The sequence below is a fragment of the Bos indicus genome, chromosome 6, assembly GCF_029378745.1.
Source record: "Bos indicus isolate NIAB-ARS_2022 breed Sahiwal x Tharparkar chromosome 6, NIAB-ARS_B.indTharparkar_mat_pri_1.0, whole genome shotgun sequence".
Classification (NCBI taxonomy): domain Eukaryota; kingdom Metazoa; phylum Chordata; class Mammalia; order Artiodactyla; family Bovidae; genus Bos; species Bos indicus.
Window position 1 is genome coordinate 16,241,252 of NC_091765.1, and position 20,544 is coordinate 16,261,795.

Here is a 20,544-nt window from a genome sequence, read left to right on the forward strand (position 1 = left end):
TCCCAGGCCAGTCGTTTTCGCAAATGAGCAACGGATGTGGTGGACTAGGATGAATGTCTCCCTCTAGTGGCAGCAAACTCAAATGATTAGTCCTGGTGAAATGAGTCTGCGCCCATCTTTATTGATGGGGGCCCTTAAGATTCATTTTGGTATCTAGCCTTTGTTCCAAATAAAGCCATTAATGCAGGAAGGGAACTTTTTACATAACTTTTGTTTTGTTTTGCTTACTGAGATTAAAAAAAATACCTAACACAACATTTACCCTCTAAGCCTAAGATAACCCACAGTTTCTGTAGTGTAAAATACATTCACATTGCTGTACAACCAATTTCCAGAAATTTTTTTTAATCTTGCAAAACTGAAAATCTATCCTCATTAAACAACTTCTCAGTCCCTGCCCAGCCAGTCCTTTGCAAACCCTATGTTACTTTCTGTTTCTGTAAGTGTGACTATTCTATTCAATAAATACCTTAAGTTAACAATATTTGTCTTTTGTAACTGGCTTATTTCATTTAGCCAAACGTCCTCGTGGAAATGGCAGCCCACTCCAGTATTCTTGCCTGAAGAATCCTATGGGCAGAGGAGCCTGGCGGGCTACAGTCCATGGGGTTGCAAGAGTTGGACATGACTTAGCAAATAAACAACCTCAAGATTCACCTATGTTGTAGTATGTGTCAGAATTAGCTATAGTTTTTCACCACAAACCCCAAACTACATATAATATCTCTTATTTTTTGTCTACAGGAGAGCCGCAATTGTGTGTTAAATTAAGAATGAATTCCTTCAATCTTTAAATGAAAAACCCTGAATTGGTCATTGAGATGCTACCATTTAAAAACCGGCAGGTGGCACTATAATGATGAGAGTGGTTATTTAGATATTTTCATACCAAATTATTTGTATTTGTGAATGTATTTAATAGGAAGTTGCGTTGGTCATAAAGTAGAGCAATGAAAATTATTTATAAAATATCTGCTATACTTTTTGGCTTAGAATATGGTGTCTTTACATTCTAGTAGGGAATTTTCAAATCCCTTTATATACCGAAGCTATAAATTTACACTTATTTGGGAAATTCATTTTTTAACAATGTGTGGCTCCTGACTAGACTCGGTGACTTCACAGGAACCATACTGTACCCTCCAGTGTATCTCTACTTCCTACAAGATTCTATAAACATCTGTTGGGCGCATGGATGATAAAGCCTATGATTACAGACATGTGAAGTATGTCCATTTTTAAGAAGCTTGGAAGTAGGTAGAATTTTTAATTATATTTATCTTGATCTGTTTAATGTATAATGCTAATGCTAAGTCGCTTCAGTCATGTCCGACTCTGTGTGACCCCATAGACGGCAGACCACCAGGCTCCCCCGTCCCTGGGATTCTCCAGGCAAGAACACTGGAGTGGGTTGCCATTTCCTTCTCCAATGCATGTAAGAGAAAAGTGAAAGTGAAGTTGCTCAGTCGTGTCTGACTCTTAGCGACCCCGTGGTCTGCAGCCTATCAGGCTCCTCCATCCATGGGATTTTCCAGGCAAGAGTACTATAATATAAATTTAGAAATTCATTATCAAAGGGAAAAATTAATACCTTATACAAATTATTAGTTTTGTTAGCTCTTTCCTAGTAGAGAGAGACCGTGTTTTCTCATCTTCTCAACCAACCAGTTTCAAAATTCCTGAAGCATCTTTAACATTTCCCTGGCCTTTATTCTGGCATCCAATCTGTTACTAAATCTTCTGTTTTTCATTCCCAGTGGTTTTTTTTTTCCTTAACACTCTAATCCTCCATTCTACTTTTAAATGGCAATGTTCTAGTTCAGGCTTTTATTAACTGTTGCCTGAACAACTGTTGTAACCTCCTAACTCATTCTGTTCTCTCCAAATTCCAATCCAACCCTTGTTACCTAAGTGGCTGTCCTGATATACCAATTTTATCAGATACAGTTCCTGCTCAAGAATTATGCAATGGCTCTCCAGTACGTTCAGAATGAATTTCAGTTAACATATTCTGGCAAGACTACAAAGACCAAATATATACAAAGACCAAATTTTGCAGCCTTATTTCAAATGATAATGTTTTATCAGCATTTATTTACCACATGGTCCAGTTCAAATACTGTCAAAATGAATCCCCCACTGTTACATCATCTCATAACCATCTGTACTTCTAACAGATAGCATAATCTACAGTGTTTCAAAATTATTTATGGAAATACATGACATCCTATGTAAAATCTGAAAATATAATAGAAGGGAAAATTTATTAATCTTTGTACAGAATGGCTAAAGGGAATGTTATCACTTGTGAAAATGACATTTTATAAAACATGAGAAATGATAACAGCTGAACAAGTTCTTAAGAAACTTTTAAGTATTTAATATTTTCAATCTGCTTTTAAGAAATCTTGGCAAAGAGAAATGATAACGCAGCACTGTTTTTTAATCTAATATTCCAGTGTTCAAATAATCTTCATAGCTTATAAGCCCCTGGAGAAATCTGTTAGCCTGTTTGTTTCTATTCCTTTCTCACCGTGTGTTTAAGGGTATGTGTATGGGGAGGGGGAGGGGGTGGTGAGTGTATGTGAGTATGTGTGTGAGTGTGTGTGTGTGTGGGTGTTAACATTCATCAACACTCAATCAAGTTAAAGAAATAACCCATTCCAAAGCTTTACCAGGGCTTCCCTGGTGGCTCAGTGGTGAAGAATCCACCTGTCATGCAGAAGCCACAGGAGACACAGGTTCTATCCCTGGGTCAGAAAAATCCCCTGGAGGAGGGCATAGCAACCCACTCCAGTATTCTTGCCTGGAGAATCCCATGGGCAGAGGAGCCTGGTGGGCAGAGGAGTCCATGGGGATGCAGAGTCAAATACAACTGAAGTGACTTAGCATGCATGCATGCATACTGGCAAAAAGATAATCAAAGCCTTACCTACATCCTTCTGGGGAAGTCTTTGGCATTTTGAGCCATCCAGATTGGACATTTCAATCACAGACTGCTTGGCATCGCACCAATACAACTTGTCAGTTAAGTAATCAACTGCTATTCCACTGTGCCAGACTAGATCCGAGCTAGCTATAACCAGTCGGCCACTGCCTTGAAGAGAAGAACTTTCAATTCGTGGATTAATTCCTATATCAGTCCAGAATAATCTCCTTTAATCAAGAAAACATATAACAAAATTTGCAAGGAAAAAAATTCTTTTACTCTTTTATTATTAAAAACATCAGTGTAAATCACTTTAGGATAAACTAAAGTGGTACATCAAGGAATACAGAAAACATGGCACTGCATGCTGGACAAACGATTTTCAAAATCAAAAAATCATCTTCTCTATGTACAACAACTTGGACCGAAAATGCTGAATTTAAGCTCTGATAATTAGATAAAGAGGAATTACTCATTTTTTAAAATGTAGTATATTGTATATTACAAATACACAAATACATCAAAAGTTTTTGAGTGCATATTCTTATTAGTATTTTACATTGCAAAAGACAATGGAATCTTGCTAGTCTATCCCTTGGCTATACATATGTAAAATTCACTGGTTATGCAAAGTGACAACATAAAGGGAAGAGCATATTTATCGATCATCCAGTTTTATATGATAAACTTGGTTAGCTTGGTCAGTTTTAAGTTCTGTGAGTCAGGTGCTGAGAGTTTTTTGAGTTCAATATGGTTCAATATCTTTTCACTGTTCTAATCACATGGCTAGCTCCAAATTAATGATCTATTTTCTATCAGTTTACTATTTTCTATAGACCATCATAACATTCTCATTATAGATAAAATAGTGTTGGTTTTTATCTTCAATTTTTTAACTAGGAAGGATTGTTTATTCTCTTAATTCTCTAAACATAAACCAATGGCACCCCACTCCTGTACTCTTGCCTGGAAAATCCCATGGAAGGAGGAGCCTGGTGGGCTGCAGTCCATGGGGTCGCTAAGAGTCGGGCACAATTGAGCGACTTTCACTTTTCACTTTCTTGCATTGGAGAAGGAAATGGCAACCCACTCCAGTGTTCTTGCCTGGAGAATCCCAGGGACGGGGGAGCCTGGTGGGCTGCTGTCTATGGGGTCGCACAGAGTCGGACACGACTGAAGCGACTTAGCAGCAGTAGCAGCAGCAGCACAATTAACACCCAGAGCCTTCTAACCTTTCACAATTTCTCTTTCCTATTCTCTAAATCTAGGACTGACCTATCACTGCAACTCATGATTTTTCTGAAGAGAATTCATAAGCCATGCAATCCAAATATCATCCTCTCAGGGAATAGTATAGTTTTTAAAGAAAGTACAGAGTGTAGTGGGCTTATGCCTCATTGATTAATGAATCACACCCATTTCTTTTCAAAAAGAAATTGAATTTGCTTAAAATGAAGGGTTTTCTAAACAATAAAATTTTATACAAGAAAAGTAAATCAAAAGACATTAAAAGGAGGAGGAAGTCACGCTAGCCATATAATTTCCAAACACTTGAACACATCTCATGGATTTTCTTGGTTTCTGATTCCACTGATTACCTGAGATCTTAAGACAAATTTTGGACACTAGCACATCAAACATGAAGTGTTCTATGATCTCTGCAAAAAAAGGGCCTTAGTTTCACAATTACTTACTTGGCCATTGGATGAACAGCATTCCTCGTGGCTGAGAGATGCCCTCCTTAATGATTATTTCACAATACTTTCCATTTAAATCACTCCCTTCAATGAGAGATTTCCTAAAATGCATGTAAAGGGGCTTGTTACACCAACTTTACTTTTTAAACAAAAATACTTTCCCTGTTGCTTACTGAAGAGCAAAATAGGCATTCTAAACTACCCTATCACACACGCGCACAAGCACATACACATTCTCACGCACGAGTCAGGAGAAACACTCTCATAGTCTGGTTTGTTTTTTTTGTTTTTTTAGACACAATGTTTTAATTAGTTTCTCAATATTTAACCCACTTTATTAAAATACGCAGTGAAAGGTAAGGTAAGAGGGGCTATGTCAGTGGCCCGACAGTGTTAAAGTCAGGATGTTTAAATAAATACCACCATTCCCTTCTCTTTACAACTTCCCAGCTCCTGCTGAAACCAGTAAGAGCCAGAGGAACCACCAGCCTCTGGCCACAGACCCTAGGGAGCAGGGAGAGCAGATCTCTCAGGGCCACAGAGTCAGCCAACACAAGGACGGGTAGGGGAGTGTTATATTGACTTTAATTTTCTTCCGTGTGATTCTAAGACAAATGGGAGAATTGAAATATTATTTGCTACCCTTCACATTAAAAAATGATAACAACTCTTTGGAATCTGGCTGGGGAGAAAACTTCTGTTTTCTAAGTTTTTCCATTTGCCAAACAAATCTCTATTATCAAATAAATATTTACGAAGCACCTAATGTGTGCCAGGGATTGCCCTAAGCATTGGAGACACAATAGTATACAAAACCCAGCTCTGTCCTTAAAGAGCTTAAAGATCCACAGAAGAGTGAGGGGGAGGGAGGGGGCCAGGAGGGAGGCCAGGAGGGAAGAGAAAAAGAGAAAGAGGGAATTATATTACGGAATGTGTAAGAATGCAACTGACACAGAGGGAAGTAAGTCAGAAAGAGAAAAACAGATATCGTACGTTGTGCTTAGTCGCTCAGTTGTGTCTGATTTTTTGCAACCCCATGGACTGCAGCACGCTAGGCTCCTCTGCTCATGGGGATTCTCCAGGCAAGAATACTGGAGTGGGTTGCCATTCCCTTTTTCAGGGGATCTTTCCAATCCAGGGATCAAACCCAAGTCTCCCACACTGCAGGCAGATTCTTTACCATCTGAGCCAGCAAGGAAGCCCAAATATGGTATATTTGTGCATATATATGGAATCTAGAAAGATGGTACTGACGAACCTATATGCAAGGGAAGAACAGAGACACAGACACAGGGAACAGACTTGTGGGCAAAGAGGGGGAAGGAGAGGGTGGGCCAAATCAAGAGAGGGACATTGACATGTATACATTCAGTTCAGTTCAGCCGCTCAGTCGTGTCTGACTCTTGGTGACCCCATGGACCGCAGCAGGCCAGGCCTCCCTGTCCATCACCAACTCCCGGAGTCCACCCAAACCCATGTCCATTGAGTCAGTGATGCCATCAAACCATCTCATCCTCTGTCGCCCCCTTCTCCTTCTGCCCTCAGTCTTTCCCAGCATCAGGGTCTTTTCAAATGAGTCAGCCCTTCGCATCAGGTGGCCAAAGTATTGGAGTTTCAGCTTCAACATCATTAACATGTGTAATATAGCTAGCTAGTGGGATATTGCTATATAGCAGAGGGAGCTCAGCCTGGTGCTCTGTGACAACCTCAAAGGGTGGGATAGGGTGGGAGGTGGGAGGGAATCTCAAGAGGGAAGGGACATGTGTACATGTATGGCTGATTCATGCTGTTGTGTGGCAGAAACCTATGCAACATTGTAAAGCAATTATTCTACAATTAAAAATAAAGAAAACAAGCAAACAAAAAAGAATGCAGCTGGCAGATTCAGGGCCATGGCTTGGAGGGCACCATGAGCCCCAGCAGCTCCCTGGAACAGGCAGGATCACAAACAGAAGGGATAAAAAAGAACCTCCCTTCCCTTCCATGTGAGGCCTGCTTGCCCAGTTTCCCCACTGCAACCTAGAAAGTATAGCTATATTTCATTCAATAAGCATCTGGAAAGGCCTAGCCCTTGTTCTTCCGGGCAGTGTGTGCACACAACAGACCTGCCCAGAAACACAGGGCAGGATCATTCCCTCCTCCCTGTCCTACAGAACAAACGCTAAGGAGATCTTCTCCAGGGGCTTGCTCGAGTGCCCTTTCTAGACAGGGGAAGGGGCTTGATTTCTTCTTCCTCACATGCCATATGCAAGAGGGAGACAAAGATAACACTGGTTCAGGGCCTGGGCTGGGGCAAGTACGCTTTGCAAACTTTGCAAACAAAATCAGCTTAGAGCAGTGGGTAGTTGGAAATTATTTGTACTGCAGTGCCACTTTATTCCTAGATGAAGGGGTTGTAGGAAGGGCACTGCTAGGCAGAAGGCATTTTTGAACTCAATGTGTCAACTTCACTCAGTCCCAGCTGTCACTGTGCCTGTGCCCTGGGTAGGAGGCAAGGAATTCTGAAGCCGCTTGCTTGTGACCAGAGGAGACACAGCTGTCAGTTCTGATCTCATTGTTTTATCATCTCTAAATTCTCACTATTTTGAGCAGGAGTGAGGGGGTGAGAATTTATACAGATGTAAGCTCCTGACTCTGGAGCTGTCTCAGGCAGGACGGCTGGTATTTGCTCTCAAAACTCCCCAAGGGGGTCACCCAAAACACACTTCTGCTTGATTCAGCCAGAAAGCATATCTTGAATTCCAGTGTTGGTCATGAGAAAGCAAAGACAAGGACGAACATTTGGGTTCACATGAGTTCAAGCATAACCCTCAATCGAGTGGAACATCTTTCTTTTTAGAGTCGTTATCTAATTGGTCTCAATGCCACCACTGGGATCCTCTAAACCAAAGGTCCCCAACCTTTAGGATCTACTGCCTGATGATCTGCGGCAGAGCTGATCTCATAGTAATAGAAATAAAGTGCACAATAACTGTAATGTACTTGAATCATTCCAGAAGCATCCTTCCACCCCTGGTCCATGGAAAAATTGTCTTCCACGAAACTGGTCCTTGGTACCAAAAAGGTTGGGGACCCTGACCTAAATCCATCCTGTTTCCAGGGCAAGAGCTGTCCATCCAGAATTCTAGAAGAGTGATTTTCTTACCTTATAGTGGTTTTTGTCGACTCAAAAAGATGAGCAAACAGATACTTTGTTTTCTTCCTGATTCTTTTTACTAAGGATCTGACTTAGTAAAGAATCTTAGTATCAGAATCGGGACCCCTTATCACTAAATAATAACATTGCCAGGGGAATTACCAACTTCCTTCCTTCCTACAGTTAGATGTTAATATGAATCTGTCTTCTCCTAAGCCAATATAAACCATAAGCATCCATTCTGCTTTTTTTTTACTTGGTTAAGAGTTACTATATAATCTAATACCACAAATCAAATTTCTAGCTAATATCAAGGTTTTCAAACTATAAACCTCTCATTTCCAGACAAATTAAAGGTTTTCTCTTAGCAGCTGCCTTTAGAGGGAAGAGGACTTGAGAAGGGCTTGTTATTACTCAAGTCAATGAACTAGGGAATTTGAGGTCTGATAGGGTGGTGCTTGTCTATCTCCTGAAGGCACTGCCTTGGCAGTGGGTACTATAGTACTACTAATCAAACACGTACAATTAGAGGTGCCATGAGGATGTGAGAAACGCGAGGAGACCCAGCATCCTTAGAGAGTCCAAAAGTGGCTGACATCTGCCGTCCTGATCAACGTTTCCGAGAACAGCCGTGTACAAGCTCTGTCATTATGCACAGGTAACATTTTAAATGTCCTTTTAAGTAGGTTCAAAACTGAGAAGACCATTATTATGATTTTTATCATTATTACAACTGAAGTTGATTTTCACTTGTTATAGGACTCTGGGTCAAGCATGTTTAATCAACCCTGGTTGTTGGAGGCAGCACGTACCTATGATTATTAAAAACATATTATTTTTAAGATTATTAAAAAGTTTCGGAAATGGTCACCCTTGAGTTCAAATTCCAGATCCAATACTTGCTGGCTGCTTGACCTTGGGAAAGTTGTTTTACCTCTCTGATTCTCAATTTTTTTAATGTTTAAGTTGGGGATATGAAAACTTATCTTTTGGGGTGTCAATATGGATACGAAGCTCTTAGTGCAGTATCTGGTGCGTTTCAATTATTCAATAAATGAATAAATACAAAAAGAATAATGAAATGGGATGAAGGTATGGCTAAATGAATAAGCAAATAAGTGAACAAATTAATTAAAATATACTCGGTCTGGACAGAAATACCGTATTATTCATAACTGAGCACCACATCATACATCTGGCTCATTTTTAAAAGCCCGTTTGTTTCCCATGGGTTATCCAGGCCAAAAGAGATTTTCTGGGACATGGAAAACCTGCCCTGAAGCATTTAAACCCACTCCCTGGGACTTCTTCCTCTGTGTTGGGACAACTGGTTGAGGCGAAATCCCAGCTCATTCTCTGTTTTACTTTAATGTGGTTGCAGAGGTGCCAGCGGTTTGAGTTGGCTGCCAGGTCCCTCTATAGCTTTAAGATCCTCTGAGACAGTGTCCCAGAGCCTAGAGTCTCTAAGACTCTCCCGTGAGGTATTGTGATTGGCTCTTTCTCACTCAGAAGCAGGAAGTGGACTCTCATTAGCAAACACAAGAGACGCAGCCACTTCTTTTCTCTCCCTCTTCCCCACCCCAACTGTTCCTGGGGCTCACGCAGGACACACACACACACACTCAAGTGCAGCAATGCTTCCTGCAGCCCCAAGAGCGGTGTGCCCAGAGGGCAGACACACCACAGCTTCTCTCTGGTCCTGCTATCTCCCAGCAAAGAGAAAACACACCATCTCTCCCCCATGAAGAAGACTTTCCTCCCAACTCCAGTGTGAAGTACTTGCTCCCTCCTTCACACTCATTTAAAAGAGCCAACATGTGGGTTTGAATAAATCACTTAGCTTTATGAGGCTTAGTTTCCCCCTGCCCCGCAACCCATAAAATGAAGGGGAAGTTGATCCCCGAAGCCTGTTCCAGAGCCCCCTCTGGGAGTACCCACCTTCATTTGGCAATTATTTATGCATGACCTATGACATTTTTTGTACTGAGATTCAGACCAAGGGTTTGCATTACTTTTTCCTCTGTATATGCCCTTTGTCTCCCTGGTTACACTAAGCTGACCGGAAACATGGAGCTCCTCATGCTCCTGTGTATCTTCCCTGCCACCTAGGTAACAGCTAACCCATAGCAGATCCTCAGAAAAAGCGTGCGGATTGTATCCAGACAGGCTTTGCGTTTCTCTGATTACAACACCCTAAAGTGCAAAAACACACGCTGCTTTCTTGGTCCTCAACATTCACCCTAATGAAAGATACAATCTTGATGAAAGCAGGAAGGTCCTGCTTGGTGGTGGGGAGCGGAGGAAGGGACTGTGGACAGCACTGGGGGCATCTTCCTCTGATGCCAGTCAGGGGACCAGCAATATCTTCCTGTTTTCCAAGTGAAGAATGAGGCCAACTGTACTACATATCCCATCACTCCCATGCCATGTGACTTAGCAACAAAAGAGGAAACATACCCTCTGTCTGTCCAGTAGAGTTTATGGCCAATCCAGTCAACAGCAAGACCTTCTGGTAAACCTACTTCTTCCTCGATAAGCCTTCTCGCTGGGAAGCATCCATATTAGCTCTTTCTATCCACTTCAGGACTGTATGGGTAAAGTATATCAACAAAAGAGAACACAGGCATACAGTCTGATATGTTTAAAAACGTAACGTGGAATATATACAAACAGAGTTAGTAAATCTTTGTATCATACAGTATAATCATTCAGAGCTTGGCTTTGGAGATAGATGCACCTAGAACTGAACTCTCTCTCTGCTGCTTCCCAGATGTGTATAAACTTAGGTAAATTACTCAGAGTCTCAGAAGTTCAGCTTCCTTATTGGCAAAATGGGAATAATGCTATCAAGTGCATTAATTTTATATATATATATATATATATATATATATATATATATATATATATTCCAGGTAATTTGCTCATCTTTGATCACTGGTGAATAACAAAGCCTTCATATTTAAACTCTAATGGCTGCTACAGCCTGAAAGGGAGCAAAGATGAGCAGTTTGATGGGGGCTGTAAGCTGAGCTTTATCTTCCACGGCTTGATCCACAGGACTCCACGCCACTGCAAGTCAGGGCACAAGGCTTCATGTCCCTGTTTGGCATTTATTTGTTTGATCACCTTGGTTAAATCATTTTACTTATTTATATATTTTTTAAATTGAAGTATAGCTGATGTATGATATTATATGTTGCATGTATATAATATAGTGATTCACCATTTTTAAAGTTTATGTTCCATTTATAGTTATTATAAAATACTGGCTCTATTCCCTGTGTTGTGCAGTATATCCTATGGCTTATTTTACATGCTACATAATAGTTTAAACCTCTTAATTCCCTTCCCCTGTATTGCCCCTCCCCACTTCCCTCTCCCTACTGGTAATCACTAGTTTGTTGTTTTATATCTGTGAGCTTGCTTCTTCTTTGTTATATTCATTAGTTTGTTGTATTTTTTTAGATTCCACATACAAGTTATATCATATAGTGTTTTTCTTCCTCTGTCTGGCTTATTTGACTTAGCATAAAACCCTCCATATCCATCCATGTTGTTGCAAATGGCAAATTTTCATTTTTGATGGCTTATTAGTATTACATTGTTTTATATATTTATACTATGTCTTTATTCATTCATCGGTCGATGGATACTCAGTTGCTTCCATATCTTGGCAATTGTAAATAATGCTGCAATGAACATTGGGGTGCCTGTATCTTTTTGAATTAGTATATTTGTGTTTTTCTGACATATACCCAGGAGTGGAATTGTTGGGTTATATTGCTGGGTGTATTTTTAGTTTATTGAGAACTCTCCATACTGTTTTCCACAGTGGTTGTACCAATTTACATTTCCAATAACAGTGCGCATGGTTAAGTCATTTAATCTCAATTTTCTCAGCTATAAAAATGATAAAATCAGATGAGATATTTGCTAAAGTTCCTTTCATCTCTAACAATATACAATTTCATTTTAAATAATCAATTTTGTTCAACAGAATATACCCTGCAAGTACAAAGTGCCTTTTCAGTTTAGTATGCAGACTATCAAACAGGTACAAGAATAAAAAATTGCTATGAGTGGCTGACAATTTAATGATAGCATATGCAGAATATTAACGGTGAGTACACATATATACATAAGATCAGATCAGATCAGATCAGACACTCAGTCATGTCCGACTCTTTGCAATCCCATGAATCGCAGCACACCAGGCCTCCCTGTCCATCACCAACTCCCAGAGTTCACTCAGACTCACATCCATCGAGTCAGTGATGCCATCCAGCCATCTCATCCTCTGTCCTCCCCTTCTCCTCCTGCCCCCAATCCCTCCCAGCAACAGAGTCTTTTCCAATGAGTCAAGTCTTCGCATGAGGTGGCCAAAGTACTGGAGTTTCAGCTTTAGCATCATTCCTTCCAAAGAAATCCCAGGGCTGATCTCCTTGCAGTCCAAGGGACTCTCAAGAGTCTTCTCCAACACCACACTTCAAAAGCATCAATTCTTCGGCACTTAGCCTTCTTCACATTCTAACTCTCACATCCATACATGACCACAGGAAAAACCACAGCCTTGACTAGACGGACCTTTGTTGGCAAAGTAATGTCTCTGCTTTTGAATATGCTATCTAGGTTGGTCATAACTTTCCTTCCAAGGAGTAAGTGTCTTTTAATTTCATGGCTGCAGTCACCATCTGCAGTGATTTTGGAGCCCAAAAAAATAAAGTCTGACACTATTTCCACTGTTTCCCCATCTATTTCCCATGAAGTGGTGGGACCAGATGCCATGATCTTCATTTTCTGAATGTTGAGCTTTAAGCCAACTTTTTCACTCTCCTCTTTCACTTTCATCAAGAGGCTTTTGAGTTCCTCTTCACTTTCTGCCATAAGGGTGGTATCATCTGCATATCTGAGGTTATTGATATTTCTCCCGGCAATCTTGATTCCAGCTTGTCCTTCTTCCAGTCCAGCGTTTCTCATGATGTAATCTGCATATAAGTTAAATAAACAGGGTGACAATATACAGCCTTGAGGTACTCCTTTTCCTATTTGGAACCAGCCTGTTGTTCCATGTCCAGTTGTAACTGTTGCTTCATGACCTGCATACAAATTTCTCAAGAGGCAGATCAGGTGGTCTGGTATTCCCATCTCTTTCAGAATTTTCCACAGTTTATTGTGATCCACACAGTCAAAGGCTTTGGCATAGTCAAGAAAGCAGAAATAGATGTTTTTCTGGAACTCTCTTGCTTTTTACATGATCTAGTGGATGTTGGCAATTTGATCTCTGGTTCCTCTGCCTTTTCTAAAACCAGCTTGAACATCAGGAAGTTCATGGTTCACATATTGCTGAAGCCTGGCTTGGAGAATTTTGAGCATTACTTTACTAGCGTGTGAGATGAGTGCAATTGTGCAGTAGTTTGAGCATTCTTTGGCATTGCCTTTCTTTGGGATCAGAATGAAAACTGACCTTTTCCAGTCCTGTGGCCACTGCTGAGTTTTCCAAATTTGCTGGAATATTGAGTGCAACACTTTCACAGCATCATCTTTCAGGATTTGGAATAGCTCAACTGGAATTCTATCACCTCCACTAGCTTTGTTTGTAGTGATGCTTTCTAAAGCCCACTTGACTTCACATTCCAGGATGTCTGGCTCTAGGTCAGTGATCACACCATCGTGATTATCTGGGTCGTGAAGATCTTTTTTGTACAGTTCTTCTGTGTATTCTTGCCATCTCTTCTTAATATCTTCTGCTTCTCTTGGGTCCATACCATTTCTGTCCTTTATCGAGCCCATCTTTGCATGAAATATTCCTTTGGTATTTCTGATTTTCTTGAAGAGATCCCTAGTCTTTCCCATTCTGTTTTTTTCCTCTATTTCTTTGCATTGATCGCTGAAGAAGGCTTTCATATCTCTTCTTGCTATTCTTTGGAACTCTGCATTCAAATGTTTATATATTTCCTTTTCTCCTTTGCTTTTTGCTTCTCTTCTTTTCACAGCTGTTTGTAAGGCCTCCCCAGACAGCCATTTTGCTTTTTTGCATTTCTTTTCCATGGGGATGGTCTTGATCCCTGTCTCCTGTACAATCGTCACGAACCTCATTCCATAGTTCATCAGGCACTCTATCTATCAGATCTAGGCCCTTAAATCTATTTCTCACTTCCACTGTATAATCATAAGGGATTTGATTTAGGTCATACCTGAATGGTCTAGTGGTTTTCCCTACTTCTTCAATTTAAGTCTGAATTTGACAATAAGGAGTTCATGGTCTGAGCCACAATCAGCTCCTGGTCTTGTTTTTGCTGACTGTATAGAGCTTCTCCATCTTTGGCTGCAAAGAATATAATCAATCTGATTTCGGTGTTGACCATCTGGTGAAGTCCATGTATAGAGTCTTCTCTTGTGTTGTTGGAAGAGGGTGTTTGTTATGACCAGTGCATATAAACTCATCAATAATGAGAATATTCATAACATAGTTATTAAATAATGAGCTATCATCTTTCTGGATAAAATAGAAAAGGTTCTATTCCATAATTCAAAAATGGGTACTTCTTATATTAAAAAATAATTCTGCTAGTGCTCTGCTTCACCAGCTTAAATGTGTACATGAATCATCAGGGGAATCTTGTTAAAATTCAGATTCTGACTCAGTGGTCAGGGTTGGAGCCTGAGAATCTCCAGTTCTAAAAACTCCAGGTCATATTGATGTCACTGGTTCAAGGATCACAGTTTGAAAAGCAAGAAGATGGGACCATTGACCAGAGAAATTAAAAAACATGCATAAGCCATATGACTTAGAGTTCATTTTAGGTTTTCTTGTTCACCTCATTGTAAAAATTACTGGCTGTGTGGGAAAATAATTTGGTAATAAACGAGTCTTGAACTGATTCTATTAATTTTTTTCCTGTTAATATAATTCTTCTATGGAGTTTCATAGATTCAGTTCATAGAAAAGAAATAACTATTTGCTAGTGTTAAATTGTAATACTTCTATTTGCAAAAATAGTTATATTTGGCCACCAATCCATATCAATTAAACACAGAATCAATTTACTTCACTCTGTCTCTTTTGGCCATTTACTAGAATGCTTCAAATCAGAAAAAAACAGAAGCATAAAATTTTTTTTTTTAGATATTTTATTTTTATTTATTTTATTTTTTAACTTTACAATATTATATTGGTTTTGCCATATATCAACATGAATCCGCCACAGGTATACATGTGTTGCCCATCCTGAACCCTCCTCCCTCCTCCCTTCCTGTACCATCCCTCTGGGTCATCCCAGTGCATCAGCCCCAAGCATCGTGTATCCTGCATTGAACCTGGACTGGCGACTCGTTTCATACATGATATTATACATGTTTCAATGCCATTCTCCCAAATCATCCCACCCTCTCCCTCTCCCACAGAGTCCAAAAGACTGTTCTATACATCAGTGTCTCTTTTGCTGCCTCGTATACAGGGTTAGTGTTACCATCTTTCTAAATTCCATATATATGCGTTAGTATACTGTATTGGTGTTTTTCTTTCTGGCTTACTTCACTCTGTATAATAGGCTCCAGTTTCATCCACCTCATTAGAACTGATTCAAATGTATTTGTTTTAATGGCTGAGTAATACTCCATTGTGTATATGTACCACAGCTTTCTTATCCATTCACCTGCTGATGGACATCTAGGTAGAAGCACAAAATTTAAAAATTCTAGGAACAAAAGCACCATCTAGTAATAACTAAATCATTATCAGTTCAGTTCAGTTCAGTCACTCAGTCATGTCCAACTCTTTGCGACCCCATGAATTGCAGCACACCAGGCCTCCCTGTCCATCACCAACTCCCGGAGTTCACTCAGACTCATGTCAATCGAGTTGGTGATACCATCCAGCCATCTCATCCTCTGTCGTCCCTTTCTCCTCCTGCCCCCAATCCCTCCCAGCAACAGAGTCTTTTCCAATGAGTCAACTCTTCACATGAGGTGGCCAAAGTACTGGAGTTTCAGCTTTAGCATCATTCCTTCCAAAGAACACCCAGGACTGATCTCCTCTAGAATGGACTGGTTGGATCTCCTTGCAGTCCAAGGGACCCTCAAGAGTCTTCTCCAACACCACAGTTCAAAAGCATCAATTCTTCAGCACTCAGCTTTCTTCACAGTCCAACTCTCACATCCATACACGACCACTAGAAAAACCATAGCTTCGACTAGATGGACCTTTGTTGGCAAAGTAATGTCTCTGCTTGTGAATACTAAATCATTACGAAGGGAGGTTAATAACTATATAACTTCATCATTATTGGGTGATTAATTTTCAAAAAAACACTATAACATGTCATTTCAAGCACATTCTAATCTAGCACAAAGATAACTAAGAAATTAAAGACCAAACAGCTGATTGGGTTGATAATTTAGAAATTCTAATGTTTATACAAAAACACTTCATGTAAAATTATGTAAATAACATCCTACATTGCCATTCACACGTGGACTATAAGACTTATGTTTCTTGATTTTCATGATCAGGAGGTCACCAAATTCCTTCCCTATGTGTGTTAGTCACTCAGTCATGTCTGACTCTTTGTGACTCCATGGACTGTAGCCCACCAGGCTCTTCTGTCCATGGAATTATCCAGGCAAGAATACTGGAGTGGGTAGCTTCATTCCCTGCTTCAGTGGATCTTCCCAACCCAGGGATAGAACCTGGGTCTCCTGCATCGCAGGCAGATTCTTTACCATCTGAGCCACCAGGAAAGCCCTCCTCCCCTTAAGGCCATGTATTAAATGCAAATTAGTAATCCATACTTACTATGCTGCATCCCAAACTCCTACTTCTCCCAAAACATAAATAAATCGAAACCAATTTGTGGCACTCCCCCAGTGCATATGGTACTGTGCTAGCTTCCCATTCTCACCTCCAAAGAAGAAGCTAAACCTCAGATTCTGTTTAAATCATCCCTAAAGCTGAATCGTAGCAAGGACCAGGGTTGGTTGCTTGTTTAGTTGCTAAGTCATGTCTGATTCTTGTGACTCCATGGACTATAGCCCGCCAGGCTCCTCTGCCCATGGGATTCTCCTGGCAAGAATACTGGACTGGGTTGCCATTTCCTTCTCCTGGGCAGATTCCCAACCCAGGAATCAAACCTGGGTCTTCTGCATTGCAGGTGGATTCTTTACCAACTGAGCTACACAGCTTATGGTAACAGAATCACCCTTAAAATTTTCTCAAGTGACGTTTCAGTGACCATTTAAATTTTTCTTTGCCTAATCATTCCAAGCTTTGTAGCAGATTTTCAAGTAGCCCAAGTTATCTTTTATGATAAAAATCCTCTATTCTGTCCTTAAAGCACAGCCACGTCTGTTCAAGTAGCAAAACCATACCTTATTTTCCACAGGGTCATGATCAAGGGCAAAAACCATTCCTATCCTATTTGTTGGTGGACCAGGGTTCCATAATCTGTTCCATCAAAATGCATGTATCGAATGTCTTGAGAACTGGCAAACAGCAAAAATGGTGGTGGTCCTAATAACCAAATTTGAATATGGCAACATTTAAAATAAGCCTTGGAACCCACAAAGCCCTTCGGACTCTTTCCATTCATTGTGCCCTCTTCCTTAACTCCTGCAGTACTTGTTTTCTTCATTTCCCACCAGCACTGTGGTACGTTAAAACAGGCAAAAAGACTGCCTTTTTCATGAGTTGACATATGGTCAGAATTTTATCACCAGATTCCTCCCTATGTATCTGCTTTTAAAATGCAAATTACTTCTAGAAAGACACAGTATTAAGTAACAAATATCTCAGCTAAATGATGCAAGTCTTATGCTGTAATCTCCTGAGTCACACATATTGAAACATTAATATTATTAGATTGTATTGATTCATGTCCAAATAAATTCCCTTCTCTGGACTGGATGCTTTTCAAATGGAGGTAACACTGTGTGAGTTAATAACAAGATCCCTCATAATTTCAGAGCTCACATTAGCTATATTACTGAGAAGTTAAGACTATTGGAGTCTGAGTAAAGCAAGCTCTTCAGGTTCATCACTTACGTTACCCCAGATTACAGGCATAATGAACCTCAGGAGAGATTATGTCAATTTGGGATAAATCCAGGATTTCCAAGGCTATTGAAGGACATGAGGGATGTAATATTAGAAGATGAAAACATAGCTGGAGCACACAACTTTAATTTTGTCATGGAAAGGACAGAACTTGTCAAAGTATTATGATTATTACATTTACTGGAGAGATGAAAATCATATCAATCAACAAATATTTATTAAATGCCTCTTAACTATAAAGCATTTTAAGACTGTTCTTATTCTGGTTATGACTTTCATATATACTGAAATGCCATACTTGACATTATAGCAAATCTTTGCTTAATGTTAACTAACTTTAAAATGTTTCTCAAACACACAATTATTATTTATACAATGATAACTTATGTTATTTATACTTATGTGATCTGTTTTCAATTTCAAAAAAAAAAAAAAAATTCAACTGCCTATGCAGAAGCCAAAAGCAATTTAATACTTTCTAAATTAAATGCTGTTTTTCACATAACCTTTTCCCAGAGACGCACTTTTGAATGTTCACAGCACTAGCCTGAAGGTCTATGGCTCTTTTTGTCCAGGAAGGCAGCCACATTTCCAGGATACGGGGCTGAGAGGGGTGCAGGGCTGGCTACATCCCCCATTATCAGGTGATGAACAGCCTACAAAAAGCAGCTCCTTGGTAATGATGCTATGCCACTCAAGAATACACAAATTTTTCCTCAAAATATTGAGGTGAACCAAATATACATTGATTTTTAAGACCATTTCCATTGTAACTGTCATTCATACTGTTACAATCAAGTTTATTTTTCAGAGATTAGGAGGAAAATGTCACTGTACTCTATATTTCCCTATAACCTGACATCGTGAACGTTAAACCTTCCCAGTGCCCCTTGCCTTCTTGATCTATCACTGAGTTTGTGAACAAGTGCTCTGGTAGCTGGCTGGAATAAGTAGCATGTTTTGATGAGTTTGGCAGCTGGTCTAAATCTGGCATGTATGCTAAGTCACTTCAGTCATGTCCAACTCTTTGAGACTATCTGGACGGTAGCCTGCCAGACTCCACTGTCCATAGGGTTCTCCAGGCAAGAATACTGATTAACATATTTTTTTCTCCCTCACATTTTCGGACTCTTGACTTCTTTTGCCCTTTTTGTTTAAAAAAAATTACACGTAACTCATCTGCTAACTTTGAGTTATAACCTTCGCTCTACATACTAAAGTCTCTATGAAGATGAAAGTAGGGAGACAGTCATAGGTACATAGAACAGGCCAAGCACTCCATATCCAGTATCTTGTTTAATGCTGGAGGCAGGTATCATTAACCTCTACAGAGGAGCAAGCTGAGACAAAAGAAAGCAAGTAACTAGTCCAGAACAATACTGCTAGGAACTGATACTACTACCTCAGAGCTGTCTAGCTTCAAAGCTCTGGCTTATAGCTACTACACTATGCTCTCTAAAAACAAGAAACAAACAGAAATCTTAGTTAAATTCATATGTTAATCCATTATGTAAATATATTTCAATGTATAATGTTGGGAAATATGTTTTCCTTTGTCAGTAGTTGTGATTTTTAGGTGTCAGAAAATAAATGCTTTCAAACAATAGGTAAACAAGCTTACCACTGCATGTCTTTCCATCTGTGTCAAGCACTGAGCCTTCAGGACAGGAACATATGGGACCGTCTGATGTCAGAACACAGTCATGACTGCATTCAGACACATTGCTTGGGCAGGAAATTAACTCTAATGAATGAAAAATAAGGTCAAAATTAATGTTAAATCAGATTTATGGAAATTTGGTAAAATCGGTTGCTAACAAAAAAACGATCTCCTGAAAAGAGTAACTTAAATAAAGACTGAACATGTATGAATTGCTATGGTAATGGAGATATAAAAATAAAGAAAAAATTCCAAACCTAAAGCAAATTAATGAAAGACTTCTGATTTTGGAAAAATGATTCGTTTCCTCAAAGCTTCTTTTCTGTCAAACATTATTTTTAAGTTATTAGTCATCAAAATTCCAAAATATTTTAGATAGAATTTGGGCAAATGATTCTCAAGTTCACCTAGAAAACAAGTTATATGGGTATGAAAAATTAAAACATCGTGTGACTATCTTTAGATGAAAGAAGAGAATGAGAGGCAGTAAATAAATATCAACATGTATCATAAAGGTACAATAATTAAAACAGTTGGTAGTGTGTAAGAATAGATCATGAGGATAATAGAATCAGATAGAAAGTTCATTTTAGAAAAGACTCAAGTACAGATAAGAATACGGTATGTGATAAAGCTATTTTAAGTCACTGAGCATGTGGGATATCATCCAGTAAATGTAAATAAATGAGGAAAGATTTGGGGCAAAAATTAAATCCCTGTATTATACCACACATCAACATAAATTCTAAGTAAATCAAACATTAAAATGTAAAATATATACCATAGAAGTTCTAGAAGTTTTGGACAATCAAGTGAGATTATATGTGTCCTGTTTGGCATATAATGAACTCTGTAACATATTAACATCACGTACCTAAGTACAGCTGCTCGTGTGTAAACCATATAGCATTAGAAGGGCAAGTTCCACAAACAATCACAAAAGTGGTGGGTAATTTCCAAGAAATTCATTGCCATTCATCCTTTATTCTGTGCCTCATTTGATAAGACATATGACACTTTATCGTCTGTGAAGCAGTACTAGGCCATATATACATTTGGCCACACTGTGAC

The 20,544-nt window shown here is 39.5% G+C and overlaps 1 protein-coding gene across 1 annotated transcript in view; it reads right to left on the reverse strand.

Moving 5' to 3' along the window:
• The window catches only part of EGF (epidermal growth factor), a 103,613-nt gene that overhangs the window by 32,370 nt on the left and 50,699 nt on the right, over positions 1–20,544 (reverse strand). The window contains 10 exon segments of the mRNA XM_070791070.1: positions 2,933–3,156; positions 4,624–4,648; positions 4,651–4,727; positions 10,220–10,304; positions 10,307–10,394; positions 17,129–17,173; positions 17,176–17,270; positions 18,361–18,386; positions 18,388–18,469; positions 19,435–19,557. Coding sequence (XP_070647171.1) covers positions 2,933–3,156; positions 4,624–4,648; positions 4,651–4,727; positions 10,220–10,304; positions 10,307–10,394; positions 17,129–17,173; positions 17,176–17,270; positions 18,361–18,386; positions 18,388–18,469; positions 19,435–19,557 — 870 coding nt within the window.